This window comes from Suricata suricatta, chromosome 5 (genome assembly GCF_006229205.1).
Source record: "Suricata suricatta isolate VVHF042 chromosome 5, meerkat_22Aug2017_6uvM2_HiC, whole genome shotgun sequence".
Lineage (NCBI taxonomy): Eukaryota > Metazoa > Chordata > Mammalia > Carnivora > Herpestidae > Suricata > Suricata suricatta.
In genome coordinates, this window is record NC_043704.1 from 60,535,945 (window position 1) to 60,553,680 (window position 17,736).

General features: G+C 41.8%; 1 protein-coding gene across 2 annotated transcripts in view; it reads right to left on the reverse strand.

Annotated features, from left to right (window-relative positions):
• Positions 1 to 2,554: 2,554 nt before the first annotated feature.
• The window catches only part of DRD3 (dopamine receptor D3), a 32,120-nt gene continuing 16,938 nt past the window's right edge, over positions 2,555 to 17,736 (reverse strand). Inside the window, exons 3-7 of one of the 2 annotated variants that reach the window (XM_029939343.1) lie at positions 14,196 to 14,338; positions 8,384 to 8,580; positions 4,016 to 4,151; positions 3,869 to 3,916; positions 2,555 to 2,751 (exon numbers count right to left, since the gene is read on the reverse strand). In XM_029939343.1, coding sequence (XP_029795203.1) covers positions 2,555 to 2,751; positions 3,869 to 3,916; positions 4,016 to 4,151; positions 8,384 to 8,580; positions 14,196 to 14,338 — 721 coding nt within the window. Of the gene's footprint in view, positions 2,752 to 3,868; positions 4,152 to 8,383; positions 8,581 to 14,195; positions 14,339 to 17,736 lie in introns of both variants that reach the window. The other variant, XM_029939342.1, reaches the window with a different exon arrangement.

Sequence of the window (17,736 nt, forward strand, 5' to 3'; positions counted from 1 at the left end):
TGGTGGAAGCAGTGTGTCATAGTAGTTGCATGGGCTTGTAAATCAGGTGGAAGTACATTCAAATCTCAGCTCTGGGTGCACCTGAGTGGCTCGGTCAGTTGAGTGTCCGACTTCAGTTCAGGTCATGATCTCATGGTCTGTGAGTTTGAGCTCCATATCAGGCTCACTGATGTCAGTACAGAGACTGCTTAGGATCCTCAGTCTCCCTCTCTGCCTGTCTCCCACTCACCCTCTCTCTCTTTCTCTCAAAAATATACATTTAAAAGAAATCCCACCTCTGCCACTGTGTATAACCTGAGGCAAATTTCTTGACTTCCTTTAGCTTCAATTTCCTCACCTACAAAACTGAGTTTATCTTCTTAAGGTTATCATAAGGATTTAATGATGTAAGCTTTTTGATGTAAAGGAAGGATACACAATATTTGCTATCATTCTTCCTCATAGATATTTTCGTGCCAATGTGGCCTGTGTTTTTATTTGTAGTACTCTAATTTTGACATGGAATTTCATTAATTTTAACCCACTGTCCTACTTGTTTCCTATTTACTGTGCATGGGAAAATCTAGGAATCATGCACTTTTACTTCTTCAGATATGTTACTGTCTTGCACCATAAACCTACTGAGATTGCACCATAAACCTACTGAGCTAGATGGCATGAGATACAAAAACTAGTGGGTGCATAAAATTTTTCCACAGACTTAAAATATAAATACTGATACACACAATAACATGTTAAAAATGCTGGCATTAAAAGCATTCAGGAGTAACAGGTAACTAAGTCACTGGGGATATATATTTCCTTCTTATGCACTTAAGGATTAGAGGAATAAAGAAGCCTTGGATTCCTTGTAAAGTTCTTGGGTACTTTAAAACTGTACCAGCATTGGGGCACCTGGATGGGTTAGTCAGTTAAGCATCCGACTCTTGATTTCAGCTCACATCATGATCTCATGGTTCGTGGGTTCCAGCCCTGTGTTGGGCTCTGTGCTGACGTTCGGGCGCCTGCTTGGGATTCTATTTCTTTCTGCCCCTCCCCTGTTCATGTGTGCACATGCTCTCTCTCTCTCTCTCTCTCTGTCTCTGTCTCTATCTTTCAAAATAAATAAATAAATAAATAAATAAATAAATTTTTAATAGAAAAAAAGTAAAAGTTTACCAGCATTGCAGTGGACATCTGTCACGCCTGTGTACTATAACATCTCTTAACAGTAAATTTATTGAAGTTCACGATGATAACACTTCATAAATTATCTGTAAATTATATTTTGATTCTGTAGTCAATAAGAAATAGCGTCTGTAGGTGAACAGGTAGTGATGAGAATATTCAGGTCCCTTATAAATGCAATTTTGAGTGACATTGACACATTATTTTTATAATGCCTTTAATTTCAGTTGTTGGAGTGGTCATGTTCAGGTTCTGCACTAGGCCTTTACAAAGACTGTTCATGCGCTGTCTTTAGACAGCTACATATCTGGTGCTCTCAGTTCTGAGATCCTCTGGCTGTCTAGGAAAGTCTCTTCCCTGCTCACAAGTAAATGAACAAATATAGGAGCAGGTGGTGGGATTCTTGAGGGCAGGAGCTGTCTTATTCAGTGTCATATATCAGGAGCCTGGGAGGTGACCGGCACTTTGTAGTCATTTAATACTTACTGGGTTTAGGGTCTGAAAGTATTAGGTCTCTGTTGAGCAGGAGATAAAGACGCCTGGGCAGAAAAACTCTATAGCATTATGAAAAGCATATCTAAGGCATGTTATGAACTGCATGGTTTAAAGTGATACTACGGTGGGAACCGTCATTCCTTTTTCACTTAACAACCTCATCCCGAACTACTCTGTGGTTGAGTCTGGGAATACGGGAATGGAGTCAAAGGGCCTTCTTAGCTAGAGCTACAATACAGGGGTAACAAGGTTTGAAAGGAAGCCCAGCTCCCAATGTGGGACAATGTCTCCCTCAGGGTGAGGAATTTTCCTCACCAAATGCAGCCAGATTCTACAGACAGGTAGAAGCACTGGACTTGCACTTATAGGTCAGGATACAATGAAGCAAATGAATGACCAAAAGGGTGTGGGCCCACAAAAGTACAGGGTCAGCCTGATAGTTTAATTATAGGCTGGAAGGAAGAGAACTGGCTGTTTTGCAAGATGGTTTACTGGCTGAGATTTCAAGGACCCCTGGCGAGTTGACAATTAGGAGATCTGTTCATTTTTCCTTCACTGTGATGAATCAAGCCTCGGATGACAATTCGGTATGTGTATGTAGAGCAGAGTCACGTTTTATCAGCTTCTTTCTGAATTATTGCTTATCATTCGGGGTCCTCCCAACCATTCGAAAGTTGCCAGGGTCAAGTCAGATTTTTAGCTGGGGAGGTAGAACATTCTGTTTAGGAAGAAGCGGTTGGTTACACCTGCTTCTCAGGGATGTCCTGGCTCCAGAAATCTTCTTCCTACCCCATGCCAGAAAACATAACACAGCCGTTCCCAGCAGGCCCTGGCCAGTTGCCCAACAGCCTGGCAACTAAAGGTGGGCACTGGCACTATGCTGTCCTCTCCTTTAGCAAGACAGGATCTTGAGGAAAGCTTTACGGAACTCGACATTGAAGGTGGTATAGATCACAGGGTTGAGGGCGCTGTTCACGTAGCCCAGCCATGTGGTGGCACTGTAAAGCTCTGGGGACACATGGCAGGCTTGGCAGTGGGTATTGAGAACGTGGGTCAAAAAGAAGGGCAGCCAGCAGACAATGAAGGTCCCTAGGTTACAAAGAAAGAGAAAAATGGGGTAAGGGGTTTGCTTACTCCTTTTGTTATAACACTGAAAATGACTCATGGTTGTTTGTTATGTGCCAGCCACTATGCTGGAATTTTACATACCAACCCTATGAAGTAGGTGTGATTAGCCACTTTTGGGGGGAGAGGGGGTGGTGAGAAAACTACATGCTTACCTATTTGATTCATCTCAGGCCTTTGTTCCTAAGTCAATTTTCTAGTTTGCTATTTAGGTAGCTCTTAACCAGTCTTTTCTACTTCTCAGTTCAATTCAAATATTTATTTAATGTCTAGCTGTGCAAGACCTGATCCTAGGCACTGAAAGGGAAGAAGACCTTAAAGACATGTCTGACAGTTCCTGCTGTTGAGATTACATCTAGATGTTCCCATAAAGTCCCAAAGCTATGAGAAAGTGGGGTTTATCAAGACAATGAACAGGATAAATTGCCTTCACTAACTCTATATGGTACCTGTGACTTTTTTTTCTTAATTTAAATACATTCCCTATTTTCTTAGTATAACAACTAACCCTGATTTTGTTCATTGTAGGAAACTTGGTAAATACAGCAATGTGAAAGAAGGAAAATAACCACCCACCATTCAAAACAATCACTTCTGACATCTTGGTGAATTAATTTTCATGTTTTTTTTCTCTGTATTTAAAATAATCTAGATGTTATCACACCATATGACAGAAGTTTTTTGTATCCCTATTTCTTTCACTTAATATTTTAGAGTAAGTAAGCATTTATTAAATATCCAATATGTTCCAGAAATTTTTATTGAATTGTTATCTTTATTATTTGATTTGTCCATTATAATTCCACGTGATAGACAACAAACCAAATGGATAAATGAAGCTCAACTAGGTCACTTGTTAAGTTTCATGTTTCATAAATTTCAGCCTAGGTTTTTGAATTTTCTCCAGACTTAACATTTATACACAAACCCTTCAATTGTGTCATAAACATTTATAAATGTTACAGTTATTGAATTTCCAACTTCTGACGAATGCAGTTCGTTAATACCGCCTGCAGCTCCACCAACTCAACCTGACCTGGCCAAATCCAACGCAACTCAACCCAACATGACCCAAACTCACCAAGCACAATGGCCAGCATCTGGGTTGCCTTCTTCTCCCGAAGTGGCACTCCACGGGGTTGCAAGGACCCCAACTTTAGAGATGTTGACAACCTGCCGTTACTGAGTTTTCGAACCTCTAAGCTGAGCTTGGGGGCCATGGTGGGACTGAGGGAGTTCCGAGTCCTCCCCTCCCTTTTCAACTCTCCTCCTGCTTCTTGGAAGCCTGGTCTCCCCAAGGCAGTATCCTGGCAGATGCTATAGTAGCGCTTCAGCTCCAGGTGTGCCCGGCCAGGGGAGAGTGGCTGCAGGTGGGACAAGAGAGGGTCCTGAGATTTCTGGGGATACTGTTTACCTTCTGAATGTTCCTGAAAAGGAAAGAGAATGCAAAGAAGTTAGAGGAAACCATCATTTTGTGAAACTTACATCTGAAAGTAGTGGGATCATGAAATGTAAAGATATGTGAAATCTGCTTCTGACTTTACAACTAAAAAGCACCTATCAGATATAGGACATTTGAGAAACACAATACTCTCTTGAGGAGGGTAGTATAGAATCATAGCCTGGCTTTTTTGAGTTAGAATGACCTGGATGTACAGAGGAACATATAAAATGACACTACTAAGATGTAAATAATAAAATCTGGAATGTGGGAAAGTCTCTAAAACAAATGACTCAGTTTTCCCCCCCAACAAATAAATTGCAGCAACAACAACAACATTTACCAGTTGCAAAGTATGGGTCTTATTTGAATTTTGAACCAAATAAACCAACTATGAAAATTTTACAAAACAATTGGGATAATGTGAACACTGATTGGATATTTAATGATATTAGGGAGTTACTGATTTGCTTAGTGTAATGTATTGTGGTTATATGTTTATAAAATAGTCTGTATCCCTTAGAGAGTCTTACAGAAATATTTTTGGCTGAAATGTTATGATATTTGGGATTTGCATCATCAGAATCCAGTATGCATGGATGAGTGTAGGTGGGAGTGTAGATGAAATAAAACTGGCCATAAGTTGACAATTGTTGAAACTGGCTGATGGCTACCAAAGGATTTGTTATATTTGTCTCTCTACTTTTTATTTTTGAAGTTTTCCACAATAAAAAGCAAAAAAAAAAAAATGAAGGAAAGAAAGGAAGGAAGGAAGAAAGGAAACCCAGGATTTTCATCTCAGCTTTCCTACTTATCAGATATCCTTGGGCAAGTTAAGTAAATGCCTCTGAGCCTCTTTTGTAAAACAGAAAAGAAATTGGGAAAAAGGTTTAGGACGAATAGACCCTGAGAGTAGAAGACTGGAGCTCTGTGGATGTTTATGATATTTGGTGGGGACGTATGTGTTCAACATCTGAACTTCTTCCATGCTTGAAGAATCAGACTCTATGTCAATCTTGAGTAGTAGGCAGGACACCTCAGCTCCCATCACTGAAGCCATAAAACCCATATATTTACTCTTTCCCCATCCACACTGGTCATCCAGAACTCTGGCACATAAACCAAGCCCGGCCATTTCAAGAAGTGTGCCCAAGCCCTTGATTTGGAGCTTGTGAAGCAGGGAGACTTCAGAATATGTCTGGCAGTGGTGGCAGTCAGTGTCCAGTGTCCTAGGTCTTCCAACCGGATTTTTCCTTAGGCATGAACAGCATCATCTGAAGTTATTCTTCATTGTCTGAGCTACTTGGTATCCTTGTAGTAAATTCCTTTTTCTGTATATTAGTCAGTGTCAGCAACCAAGAATGCTCACCACTTTTGCCTTAGTTTAAGGAATCACAGTGCTAGTGCACTATACACACTCAGAAGCATTGCTGAATGAATGAATGTGATGGGCTTTTAAGATGATACAGTATTTTAAAAACTGCTCCACAGGGGTATTTATAGGGATTCTAGTATAATATAATTAAAAAAAATTTGATGGGGTTTAAAAATAATTCATATAAACATATTATGTTTAAAATTTTTTTTTTTTACTTTAGAGAGAAAAAGAGAGAGAGAGAGAGCTCAAGTGGGGGAGAAGGGTAGAGGGAGAGAGAATCTTAAGCAGACACTACACTCTGCATGGGGCCCAACCCAGGACTTAATCCCACAATCCTGGGATCATGACCTGAGCTGAAATCAAGAGTCAGATGCTCTTGACTGACTCTTGGCAAGTCAGAGCCAGCTGACTGACTGAGCCACCCAGGTGCCCCAGGCATGTTATGTTTTTATCTGAATGGCCACTTATAACCAAGGTTATGATTGTGCTGGTATCTAGTAATCTTCTACACGTGAGAATATTTAACTAAATGCATTGCTTCTGAAACTAAGGGACTGGGGACACATTCTTGAGCATCCTTATGAAATCTCAGGTTTGAGAACATTGATCTGGTATAATTTGTCTCTATTTTACATATGCGGAAATTCAGTCCTGAAGAAGCAAAGTGATCCTTTCAAGATTATATATTGGTGAGTGTATTTTTCAGCTCTCTGCAAATGCTCATCACTACCTCCAGGACTGGCACAGAGAAATTCTGGATTCCTCTGGGTCCGGCTGACAGAACCCTTCACTCCCAGATGGTCTGATAGGACCTGTTGCTCCTTACTCCTGGCAATTCCAGCCTCTTGGTTCTCCATTCTTTCTTTAGTAGTTACTGCTTTTCTTCCTTTTGCCCTTAGAGCCTCCTCAGACCTTATCTGCTATAGGGAACTTAAAAGCTCCTACCTATTTAAAAAAATTATTTACAGCAAGAATATCTATCTGCTATACCAGGCCTGTGTAAAGAGTGGTTAATTAACTGTACAGAGATTGGACAAAGCTGAGACCTTCATCATTATGAGTTTTTGAATTTGTTTTTTATTTAACAGCGCCATTCTGTGCTCAGCTTGCTTGGGAAGGCAGGGCTGGATTGAAGTAAAAGGACAAGGGTAAGGGTGACCACAAGATTGTCTTGGTTTTCCCCCCACATACAATGGGAAACAGGACCCTTAGAAGTCTCACATTAGCATCTCTTCTCTGCTTTTCTTGGCTCTGCCCATGCGTGTTTCATTGGTAGCTTGTTCCCTCGAGGCAGGTGACTCTAGATGGCATCCTCACACCTTGCCAAGAGTCATTGGTTCCAGTCACTGGGGTCTAGCTCAATAGTGATATGCTTTTTGAATATATCATTTGGTGATTCCTATTCTGAAGCTCAAATCAGGATCTCATATTTATTAACAAGTAAGGGATTGAGGCCATTCCATTTTGGGGTAGAAGTGGAAGCAAGTCAAGTCAGCATCTTGAGAAAAAGGTATCTTATCCTTTTCCTATAATCAAAGTCATGGCTTACTTACCATTTGCCCTGTGGCATCTGATGGAAATCTGTCCCTTATTGAAAACTGCCGAATGGAATGGAGCCTCAGACAGGAATTCTAGGGTAGGTTGAAGGAGAAAAAGTTGTAGGTTAAGTTCTACATGGTTGAGCCATATAGACGCCAATGTTTTGAATGTAGTATGTTCACATCCCCAGCCTCAGGTCCTTACTTCTTATTTCATGGAGACCAATATTCTTGTTCTACTGAAGTCTTGGAGACCAATATTCTTGTTCTACTGAAGTCTTGGGATTTCAACTGTGAGAGACTGACTCTCACTCAGGTCATTTTAGGTTAATCTAAACATCCAAACTGGACCTGCCTTCAAGATCAAATTCAGTTCTAACACTGTTTATAAAGCCCTTCCTGAGCTTATTGACCTCTCTTTCCTCATTACCTCCACAGCACTTATATTTCGGTGCTTGACAGTCTTCATCTCATTTTGCAAACATCCTGTCAAGTTTGGGGCTGTTAGTTAATTTTGGAGGTGTGCTTTACTTTTTTGTCTGGATTCTAAACTCCATGAAGGCAGAGGTTGTATAATATTCCTGCTACCCCTTCCTTAGCAGATTGCAAGTGACTGGTATCCATCCATTTATGCTTCAAGTACATCTTGAAGCATGTGCCAGACACTGGGTTAAGTAGATTTTACAGCCCAAGCAAGTGGAATATCAGTGCTGAGGCAGCTCTCCTTTTCAGAGCCTTGAAAAGCCCAATAAAACACATCCTCAGTTTTCCATTTCACAAGCTGGGCAGCATTTTGACACAGGGGCAAATCTAGTAAGGAAAAGAGGTTTCTATGGACCCCTGTGATTACTAGAATAATGGTCTGCAAAAAAGTCAGTCCTGGGGACCTACCAGCAGTGTATGGGACAAGTGCCACAGCAAGACTGTGAGTCCTGTGTGACATTTGAACTGCTGGCCATTTGGGGGCAATGAAAAACTTGGATGGAAAGGAGAAGTCCAGAAACCATCTTATCATATTGCCAAGCAATTTGAGCTCCAAGAAAGATGAGCAGTGCATTTTTTTAAAACTTAATTTCCTACTCTAAAGCATAAAGCATAGCCAATACCAGCAGACGAGAAGGCGGGTGTCAGATATATGTCTCCAGTGTGGCAGTATGGGCAAAAGCATGTCTGGCTGGACACAGGCTGGAGGCCACCAGGCTGGGGATTGTGTTTCCTCTGTCCCTCCAGGGTGCTTACTTGTTGTGGGAAGCCAGGTCTGACACTGATGCACTGACTGTTCTGTCGAGTGAGGATCCGTTTCCGTCTCCTCTGTCTCAACACCACATAGATCCTGGCGTAGACAAGGACAGTCACTCCAAAGGGCAGGTAGAAGGACACCACTGAAGAGTAGATGACAAAATCAGGGTTGGAGATGGAGCAGACAGTGGGGTCTCCTGTGAGTGAGAGAAAAGGAGAAAGCAAAGCCGTTGGCCAAGGAGGAGACGTCAGTGGGGGAGTACACAATGTGGGCCCATATCATGTGTAGCGTCTCCACTATCTAATCCACACACAGCTTTGGGAAGCAGGGATTCCCAGCCCACCCACTCCCTCATCATGTCTTGGTTCACATCCTGCCTCATATGTGGAGGATCCTAAAAGCCAGGAGCAAAAGTGGGTGTAAGTATGCTTCTATTTGTGAAAAAATGGATACACCCACACATGTGCACACACGTGTGTGTCTACCTACTTGTTTCAAGCATTATATTTAAGATTATTAGTGTTTGCTTCTAGGGAGGGTCACAGGGAGCTAACAATGTAGGATAGAAGGGAGACCTACATATATGTATGTGTATGTATCCCCTTACACCTGATGTTTTACCATGGGCAAGAATTTATTTTCCCATCAAAAATATTGAAAGCATATGCATGAGAAAGAGCAAAGAGAAAACACAGAGCTACTTCAGAATCACTGACTCCTGAAGACCCTCAGTTACTATCACTGAGCCTGCACTGTCACCTTTCTCTCTTATCTGGGTAAACTGCTGCCTGTCCCTAGATTGAATTTTGTGGCCTCTCCCACAATTTCTCCATGCTCGAAGTTCTGTGAGGCCTGTGGGCATAGTGACACTGGAGTCTGGTGAGCAGTGAGTGGGGCCCTTCCCCAGCTCCCATTGGCTCTGGCCTGGATGTATGTCTTGTTAGTGGGGCAGCAATTCTGGAAGCTTCTTTCTGCTGAGTCCCAGACGAGGTAGTGAAGACAGTGAGCCCCCCTCCGCCCCAGGAGATGTGATGCTTTGTCTCAATTATTTCATTGAAATAGTACCGTGCTATTAGTACAATAGCTATTTGGTGAATCCAAGAATGATGAATACGTGAGCAAAGCAGACAAATGAGCATTTTGCAGAAGTACAGAAGCAATCACTGGCTGGAGCATAATGAGAAAAACCTCACCATGTGAGTGATGATATTTACCCCCAAATAATCTCAACATTTAAGGAGGAAAGGATGATAAGAACTCACCAACTTCCTAATTCAACAAAAGTTTATGGAGCACCTACTATGTTCCATGCACCATGCTGGGTGATAAAAACACTAAATAGTCCCACTATGTGGTCAAAGAGACTTTTGTGGGCTAGCCTGGGAACTTGAGTCTCCCAGTGTGAAGGGCAAGGCTGGAAGCAGGTTGACTAGGCAGGTTCATGAACTTAAAGCACATTGAAGGATTTATCTCCAACTTGTTTCTAAAGACAGAAGAGCCTGATGCATCTGAATTTAGGATGAGCCTATAATTCCTTTAGCTTTGGGCTTCTCAGCTGGGCTCCCACCAGCTCCCACCAGCCAGGTGCGGTGTTCTATTGCTCAAATCTAGATAGCACTCCTCCATTTCCTTTTTTCAAAGGAAATTTAAGACTATTATTTTTATCTGTGAAGTGAAGAGATTCTGCTGCCCATTTAGAGATCTTTAGAGTTTCCTCTAGTACCAACACTCTGTGCTCCACCGCTGTCAATGGTAGGATTTTTAGCTAGACTGCTGGACCTTGGCGGGGAACCGGGTCAATACTAGTGAGTCAGGTCCCCCGACCTTGGGACTCTCTGCAACCCAAGATCCTGCCTTATGTATGTGTATATCCAGAAATGCATGTTGCTCTTTTATCAGACAATAAGGACAATTCCAATATGAAAGAAACTGACATTCAACTTTTTTTTTGCCTTATGTTGTCTGACAGTTCACAATCCCGTATCACAGCCCATTTTATTAAAAAGAGCTCTGCTAAGGGCACCTGGGTGACTCAACTGAGCATCCGACTTTGGCTCAGGTCACGATCTCACAGTTCATGGGTTCGAGCCCAGTGTCGGTCTCTGTGCTGACAGCTCGGAGCCTGGAGCCTGCTTCAGATTCTGTGTCTCCCTCTCTCTCTGCCCCTCTCCCACTCATGTTCTGTCTCTCTCTTTCAAAAATAAATAAACATTAAAAAATAAAAAAGAGCTCTGCCAGAAAGTTCCTTTGTATTGTGCTTCTTAGTGAAAATTCAGACATTTCCAGTATCAGGTGTCTTTGGCAGTATCCTGCCCTTTTCTCCTCTACTTTTCACAGAGTGAGTAGAAAAAATGGCTAAGAGAAGTCATTATATTGGGCTTTCGAATGAACTTGGGAACTTCCTTATAGATGGAAGAAGTGCTAGAGGAGCCCACATCCATCACAATAAGGAAGCTGTACTGTGAAGGTCACTGAGGCAGAGAAGGACAGCTGGGCCTCCTCCCCCTGAGTTCTGCTCCCTGATTCCCTGAACTATGCTCTGGGATGAGGTGACTGGGTCTCTGTGTCCATCAGCAGAACTACTAGTGCTGAGATTTTCTTTGGAGCAGGTGCATAGTTAAACTTTGACGTATAGTAACCTTTTCTAATATACAATAATAACAACAGTAGCGTTAGCTCATATCCATTGAGCCCTTACAATGGATCTGAAGCCTGGATGTGATATATGAATAAGTGGAGGGCTTACTATAGTCTTATTAATAAACTTAAAAGTAAGAGAGAGAGGGATGCCTGGCTGGCTCAGTCAGAAGGGCATGTGACTCCTGATCTTGTTCTTGAGTTCAAGCCCCATGTGGGGTGTAGATTAAAAAAGAATTAAAAAGGAAACTTAAAAAAAAGTTGCAATAGAATATATCATGTACTTTTTAAAAAAGTGAGAGATTGAAAGAGATGAGACAGAAGCAAGAGTGTACGTGTTAAATCATGGCCATTTTCTGCCTTCTTAATTCTATACTTGAAAATCCTTTTGGAAAGATTTTTCTGGGTTTCTGGAATAATAATGATCTCACTGGTGGCAACAATGCTCCAATTAACTCATCATTCTTCTGCACTTTATATGTTGACATTAACTGGGAACTCTGTCTAACATCAGAGTTTGAGACTCTTATCTGTTACTAGGGTGTGTGTGTCTGTGGGAGTGAGTAAAACAGTCCCCACCAACCTCCAAAAATGAGCAAGAGGAACCACTCACCTGAGTGGATGGTGGGGGGTATTTGCTGCCGGCCAGGGGCAAGCAGCGCCTTGGGCTAGCAGTGCTATGAGTTCCCATACCATAAATTCCAACTTAGAATAATGTATTTTTGTATAGAAAGTAGGTTATGGAAGGTGGCTTAGTTATCAGACTAACCCAAAAAGCACATTTAATGCTCATCAAAAATAGTATTTTATTTATTAATTTTTTTAAACATTTATTTATTTTTGAGACAGAGAGACACAGAACAGGGCAGGGGTAGAGAGGGAGATATAGAATCTGAAGCAGGCTCTAGGCTCTGAGCTGTCAGCACAGAGCCTGATGCAGGGCTTGAACCCATGAACCGTGAGATCATGACCTGAGCGGAAATCTCAGTTAACCAACTGAGCTACCCACGCACTGCTCAAAAATTGTGTTTTGATGCCAGGCAGCCTCTTAGAGTTGGGTTAGAGAATGTTGCTTTGGGGAGTAAGTGTGTGTCCACCACGATGTTTGTGTGTATAAAATATCATTCAGTGAAAACAACAAAGTAACTAATGGTAAAGAGAAATGCAAACATGATAGTAACATCATACTTTAGGAACACCTTCAGTTAACTAGGCAAATATTTGTTGGATGACTCAGCTACTTAACCTTTAATGAAGCAGAGAAAGAAGCCTGACCTTGAGCATGTGGTGTGTATTAGGCAGGTCTACGTTTGTTATTCCAATTCATTCTTGACTTAATCATAAAAAAAAGCTCTATGAAGGAAGGAGAGTGGAATTAAATCATATGTAGTGACAGAGTCTAAGGTCAGTGATGAACGTGAATATTATATAGAGCTGAAATTTGCTTTGAAAAATCTCCTGAATCACATGCAAAGATATACATATTTTTATTACAGCCCCGAAGAGCAGTAAGTAAAGATGTACGATACATACATTAATGTCATAAATGTATTACAAAGAGTTCATACACAGCCTGCAATTTTAGAAATGAAGTTGCTAGGTTTATTTTCAGGAGGCCACATAAACAAAATAAATATAAATAAATTTATAATATTTATATAATTATAAATTTATATTAATATAAAGATTATATAAATATAAAATTTTACATTTTATATTTATAAAATATAAAAAATATAAAATAAATAAATTCCAAATAAATGCTGGTAACTTTCTGACAAAACATATAGACTCAGTTTGTAGACTTAAATTTGCTCAAATTTATGCTTCAGTGTATCCCAGATTTATCAATAGGAGAACTTAGAAAAGTTAACTAGCTTATACAAGGAGACACAGTTGGGAAGTAGCAGAACTAAAGTTTGAATGCAGGTTTTTCTAATTCCAGAGCCTCTGTTTTCCTAAATGTTTTTTGACTTTTATATTTTTTAATTTTTAAAAAATGTTTATTAATTTTGAGAGAGAGAGAAGGGAAGAGAGAGAGGGAGAGAGGGAATCTCAAGCAGACTCCATGTTGTCAGCATAGAGCCCAATATGGGGCTTGATCTTATGAACTGTGAGAGCATGACCTGAGCTGAAATCAAGATTTAGATGCTTAACCAACTGAGCCACCCAAGTGCCCTGTTTTGACTTTTAAATCACTGGTCAGCAAATGACTCTTTTGGTGACTATGAGTTAGGATTTGTCTGTATTTATATGCAATGTGTTACATATAATATATGTATATATATAAATACAAGCTATGTGATTTGTACACATATACAAGAAATTAATGAACTTGGCAGATAGTAGCACTAAAATCCAAATGGACAAAATACGAATTCCAGATGAACACTAAGACATGACTCAGTTAGTTCCTCCTTAGCAAATAGTGTTTATTGTTAATACCTGTAATTTTCATTCAACACATGAAATTATTGAGGCTGAAAGATGGACATGGAACAGCAAAAGAAGACTGACCCATATGAGATGTAAGTTTGAATCAGTGTCTTATGTCTAAAAACCAAACATCTCGGATATTCACATTGTTAATCCACATGTCTGTCCATCTATCCATCCATCCATCCCTTTGTCCATTCAGTAGAAGATGTACCATGTGCCAACCATCATGACCAGAAGTTTTGTATATTAACATATAAGAAATATACTCTCCAATAATTTAGGGATCTATACTAGTTCTCAAATGCCACAAATGATTTTTATTCAGTAAAAAATTAGAAATACTCATCCTCTTTGAGGGCTTTTATAGCATTATTTTGCATTACAAGTCCATTATGAATTGTCATTTTTTCATTAGCAAACTTCACCTAAGTTACTAAGGAGCTTAATTTTTTTAACTGGCATGTTATTTCAAATGAATACAGTGTCATGTCTTTCAAAATAAGGATCGGCTAGAGTTTTCACTAATTTGGACAGAACTTTATGTGCCAATAAGTGATAAGATTTTGTTTTGTGCTTTAATCGTAACCCAAAGCATTGCAGCCTATGGTATCTTTTTTTTTTTTTTATTACAAAGTACATGGATCAAGGTCAGAAGTTCCAGGCTAAGTACCAGTCACAGCCGCTCAGGTGTGTTATGAATCACATGGGTGTTGTAAGAGGGGACATCACTGTTACCTGTGGTGTTGAAGCCAAAGAGGAGAGGGCAAGACACGGCAAAGGCTAGTGCCCACACAGCTGTAATCATGAGGGCCACGCGCCGACAGGAGCTCTGTCCTGTGCCGTGTTGGTAGTGCACCGGCATGACCACCGCAGTGTACCTGTGCATGGAAGGGAAGAGAGGACAGACATGATGGGGCCGTTGTGCAAAAGACAAGTTGATAGAGACTCTTAGAGAACGCACTTGGGTGATACATGTGGCAGGAGAGAAACAGTTTGGTTGGAGAAAGAGAGAAAGGATATTTGAGTAGTAATGTAGAAAGGTTCTGATAAGAGAGATGAGCCCACTGGCAGGGAAAGGGAGAAAGAAGAAAAAAGCTAGTAAAGCAACGACTGCGTGGCTGGAAAACTTTGTCAGTGGTGGTTGAGGAAGAGCACGTCTGAGCCTTGTGTTCACGTAGCCTAACCATAGACTCTGGGTCCTGGTCTACGTGCCTTTACCTTCTCCCACAGTTTTTCAGATAAGGCCAGAACTGTGCCCAAAGAGGGTGTTTACCCCGCTTGTATCCTAATATAAATTGTGACCCTCATAGTGACAACTATTCCAAGTGACAAAAATTTAAAAAAACTAGATGAGTAATATCTAGTGAAGGCTTATTTCAAAATCCAGTTTTCATGCTCTCTTAGTCCATTCAGGTTGCCATAAGGAAAATAGCACAGACTGGGTGGCTTAAACAGCAAACATCTATTTTTCACAGTTCAGAAGGTTGGTAAATCCAAGATCAAGGCACAGGCAGATTCACTGTCTGGTGAGAGCCCACTTCCTTGTTCTTTGCTGGCTATTTTCTCACTGGGTCCTCACATGGCTAAAGGGCAAAGGAACGATCCGGGGTCTCTTTTCTAAGGGCACTAATCTCATTTATGAGGGCTTTACCCTCATGACCTAATCACCCAAAGGTCTCACTTCCTAATACCATCAATTTGGGGGTTAGGATTACAACATGAATTAGGGGGAGACACAGGCATTCAGTTTGCAGTACACGCTCTTGCACGGTTAATACACAGTTCTTTGTGTTATTGGACATTGTCCTTTCTGCGGCAACACCTCTCCCCCATTTCCAGCTACTTAGCAGAAAGATTAACAGGTCCTAGACATTTGCTTATTATGATGTCTTCCCCATTTATCCATGCATCGCTCTCCTACCAGCTGCTTCTGTGATTACCACAGCCTCCTGACTGGTCTCTGCTGCCAGGCGTTAAAAGTAAATCTCATCATGTCCTCCCCACCCCTGACCCCCTCAGCTGGAAACTGAGAAAGGCAGAATTTCTGCCCTGAACAAGATTTTGCCCTGTACAATCCCCCACACTGAATGTAGACTGAATTTGAAAATAGGATACTGATGTCACTTCTGTGATTGGATTACTAATCAACAGACTGAGTTATTTAAAAGGGAGATTATCTGGGGTGGGCCTGGCTTAATCAGCTAAGCCCTTAAAAGGGATTGGGCAAGTTCACTAATGAGACCAGACAACTGCATGTCTCACAGCTAGAGAGAGATAGCTCCCAAATGATTTGTTACTTGACAATCAAAGCATTTTATAGCCTTGGTATTTCTCATAGGTCCTTGCACAAAGTAAGTAGGAAGAAGCTGTTGGTTGATTGCCTTGTGGATCCTGAAGGCCTTCCACATGAGAGGACAATTCTAATTCTAGCCCAGGTTTCTGTGTCTATATAGGCTTAAGTGTTTTTTGTCCTAAGTGTCCAAGGAACCTAGAGGCCAGATCTTGGTAGGATCCTTCTTTGCTCCTCTTGTGTCTCTCAAGGAAGGGGAGAGTAGCCCCTGGGCAGGAGAGGGTGGGGCACAAAAGCTCCTCCTCTCTGTGCCAGCCTGCCTAAATCATCAGCCTCTCATGCACCTGGCCTTGGGGTTCATGTGTTACCTTTGCATTCCCACAAGAGCAGCCTGAGACTCAGCTCTGAGGGCTGAGATGGAGACAGACTCTGCAGGACTTGGCCTTGGTCCCATAATGTGTGACAGAAATGGCTCCTTTCTCAAGAAGGAGAAATAGAGGTTCTTATTTAATAAGTTCAAATTAAGATCCCACCATTAGCCCCAAGGGAAGCCCGTGGCAACTCAGTTCCCCTCTTCTGATGCACAGACATTATAAATCCTGCCTGGAATCCCTAACTTGGTGATCAAGGAACAGGCATGTAGTACTTTGCGTTCCTCCAGCCTTGTCATTCTCCTCAGGACTTGGACTCTACTGGGGCAGTGGGCTGGGGCTTTGAGTCTAATATGTCTGGCCCTTGGCAGTGATCCCTGAGGCACCTTGGAAGAAAGGCTGAGCCTTGAAAACAGGTGTTGGGAGCTGGGGAGGAGAGGTGTGACCAACTTCCTTCTCTCCAGAGCTGCAGTTGGCCCCCGCCTTCTATTTATACACTGTCCTTTGATAAAAAAGAGCCTGACCATCCCATACATTGGGTAGTGTGCTGCTAAGTAGCTAATGACTGGCTCTCCAGCTGAAAACAGCCCTAACTTGTACCATTTGTCAATTTCTATGGTCTAAGTACTCCCACCATTACCCATTTCAAGCTACACCAAACGTTTAACTGGCTCAAAAAATTCTTAAAATTTTGCCCTTTCAGCTCTTGCCCGCTATCAGGAGCTGGCTCCAGCCATGCCACTGAGCATTCTCCTAGGTGTGCTTCAGTGTTCAGCAACTCCTTGAAAGCCCCTGTTAATTCAATAACTGTTGGGGAACACTGGCTCCATTTTATAGAGGAGGAATCAGAGACATAGAGAGGTTACACGATGAACCCAAGGGCACTGTCAAGTCTTTGAAGGCTTGTGGTGACAAGGGCTTCCTCTGGAAAGGTGGCATTCTATTTGGGAGCACCTTGGATTCCCAGAACTTTCCCCAATTAGTTGATTCTATTAATAACGTGGGGGTGGTGCTCCTGTTAAAATACAGATTCCCAGGCCACTGGCTAATTAAGTACTTCCAGGGTGGAACCCAGAAATAGGCATTTCTAAAAGTAGGCTTCACACCCATCATGGGGCCCATCCAGGGCTTTAACTCACGACCCTTGAATCAAGACGTGAGCTATCATCAAGAGCCCAAGGCTTAACCGACTAGGTCACCCAGGCGCCCTAAATGTACATTTTGAACAAGCAAGTGCGTTTTACAATTCTACAAGTTTGAGAAAGTCTACGTTGAGGAAAATTTCCGTCAAAAATTCTTGTTAATGGTTGAGAAGTGAAAGATGAAACTACATTTACCACTGTTATGGTACTTTTTTTTGGTATTATTTTTTAAACACGATTAAACTTTTGGAATAAACAAGACCCCAATTTCGCCGGCAGGATTTTCCGTCCTGAAGCCTTTTGCGGATGACCGAGACAAGGTGCTGTTCCGGAACTAGCCATCAGAGGGCACCATAATGCAGCGAGAACTGCAGCGCCGCAGGGTGAGAAGTTCATGGCTCACCTGCCGGCGTTCCGGTCCCCGTGGAGAGGCAGGGGGGCGGGGAAAGCTCGGCTCTGCAGTTTCTTGGAGG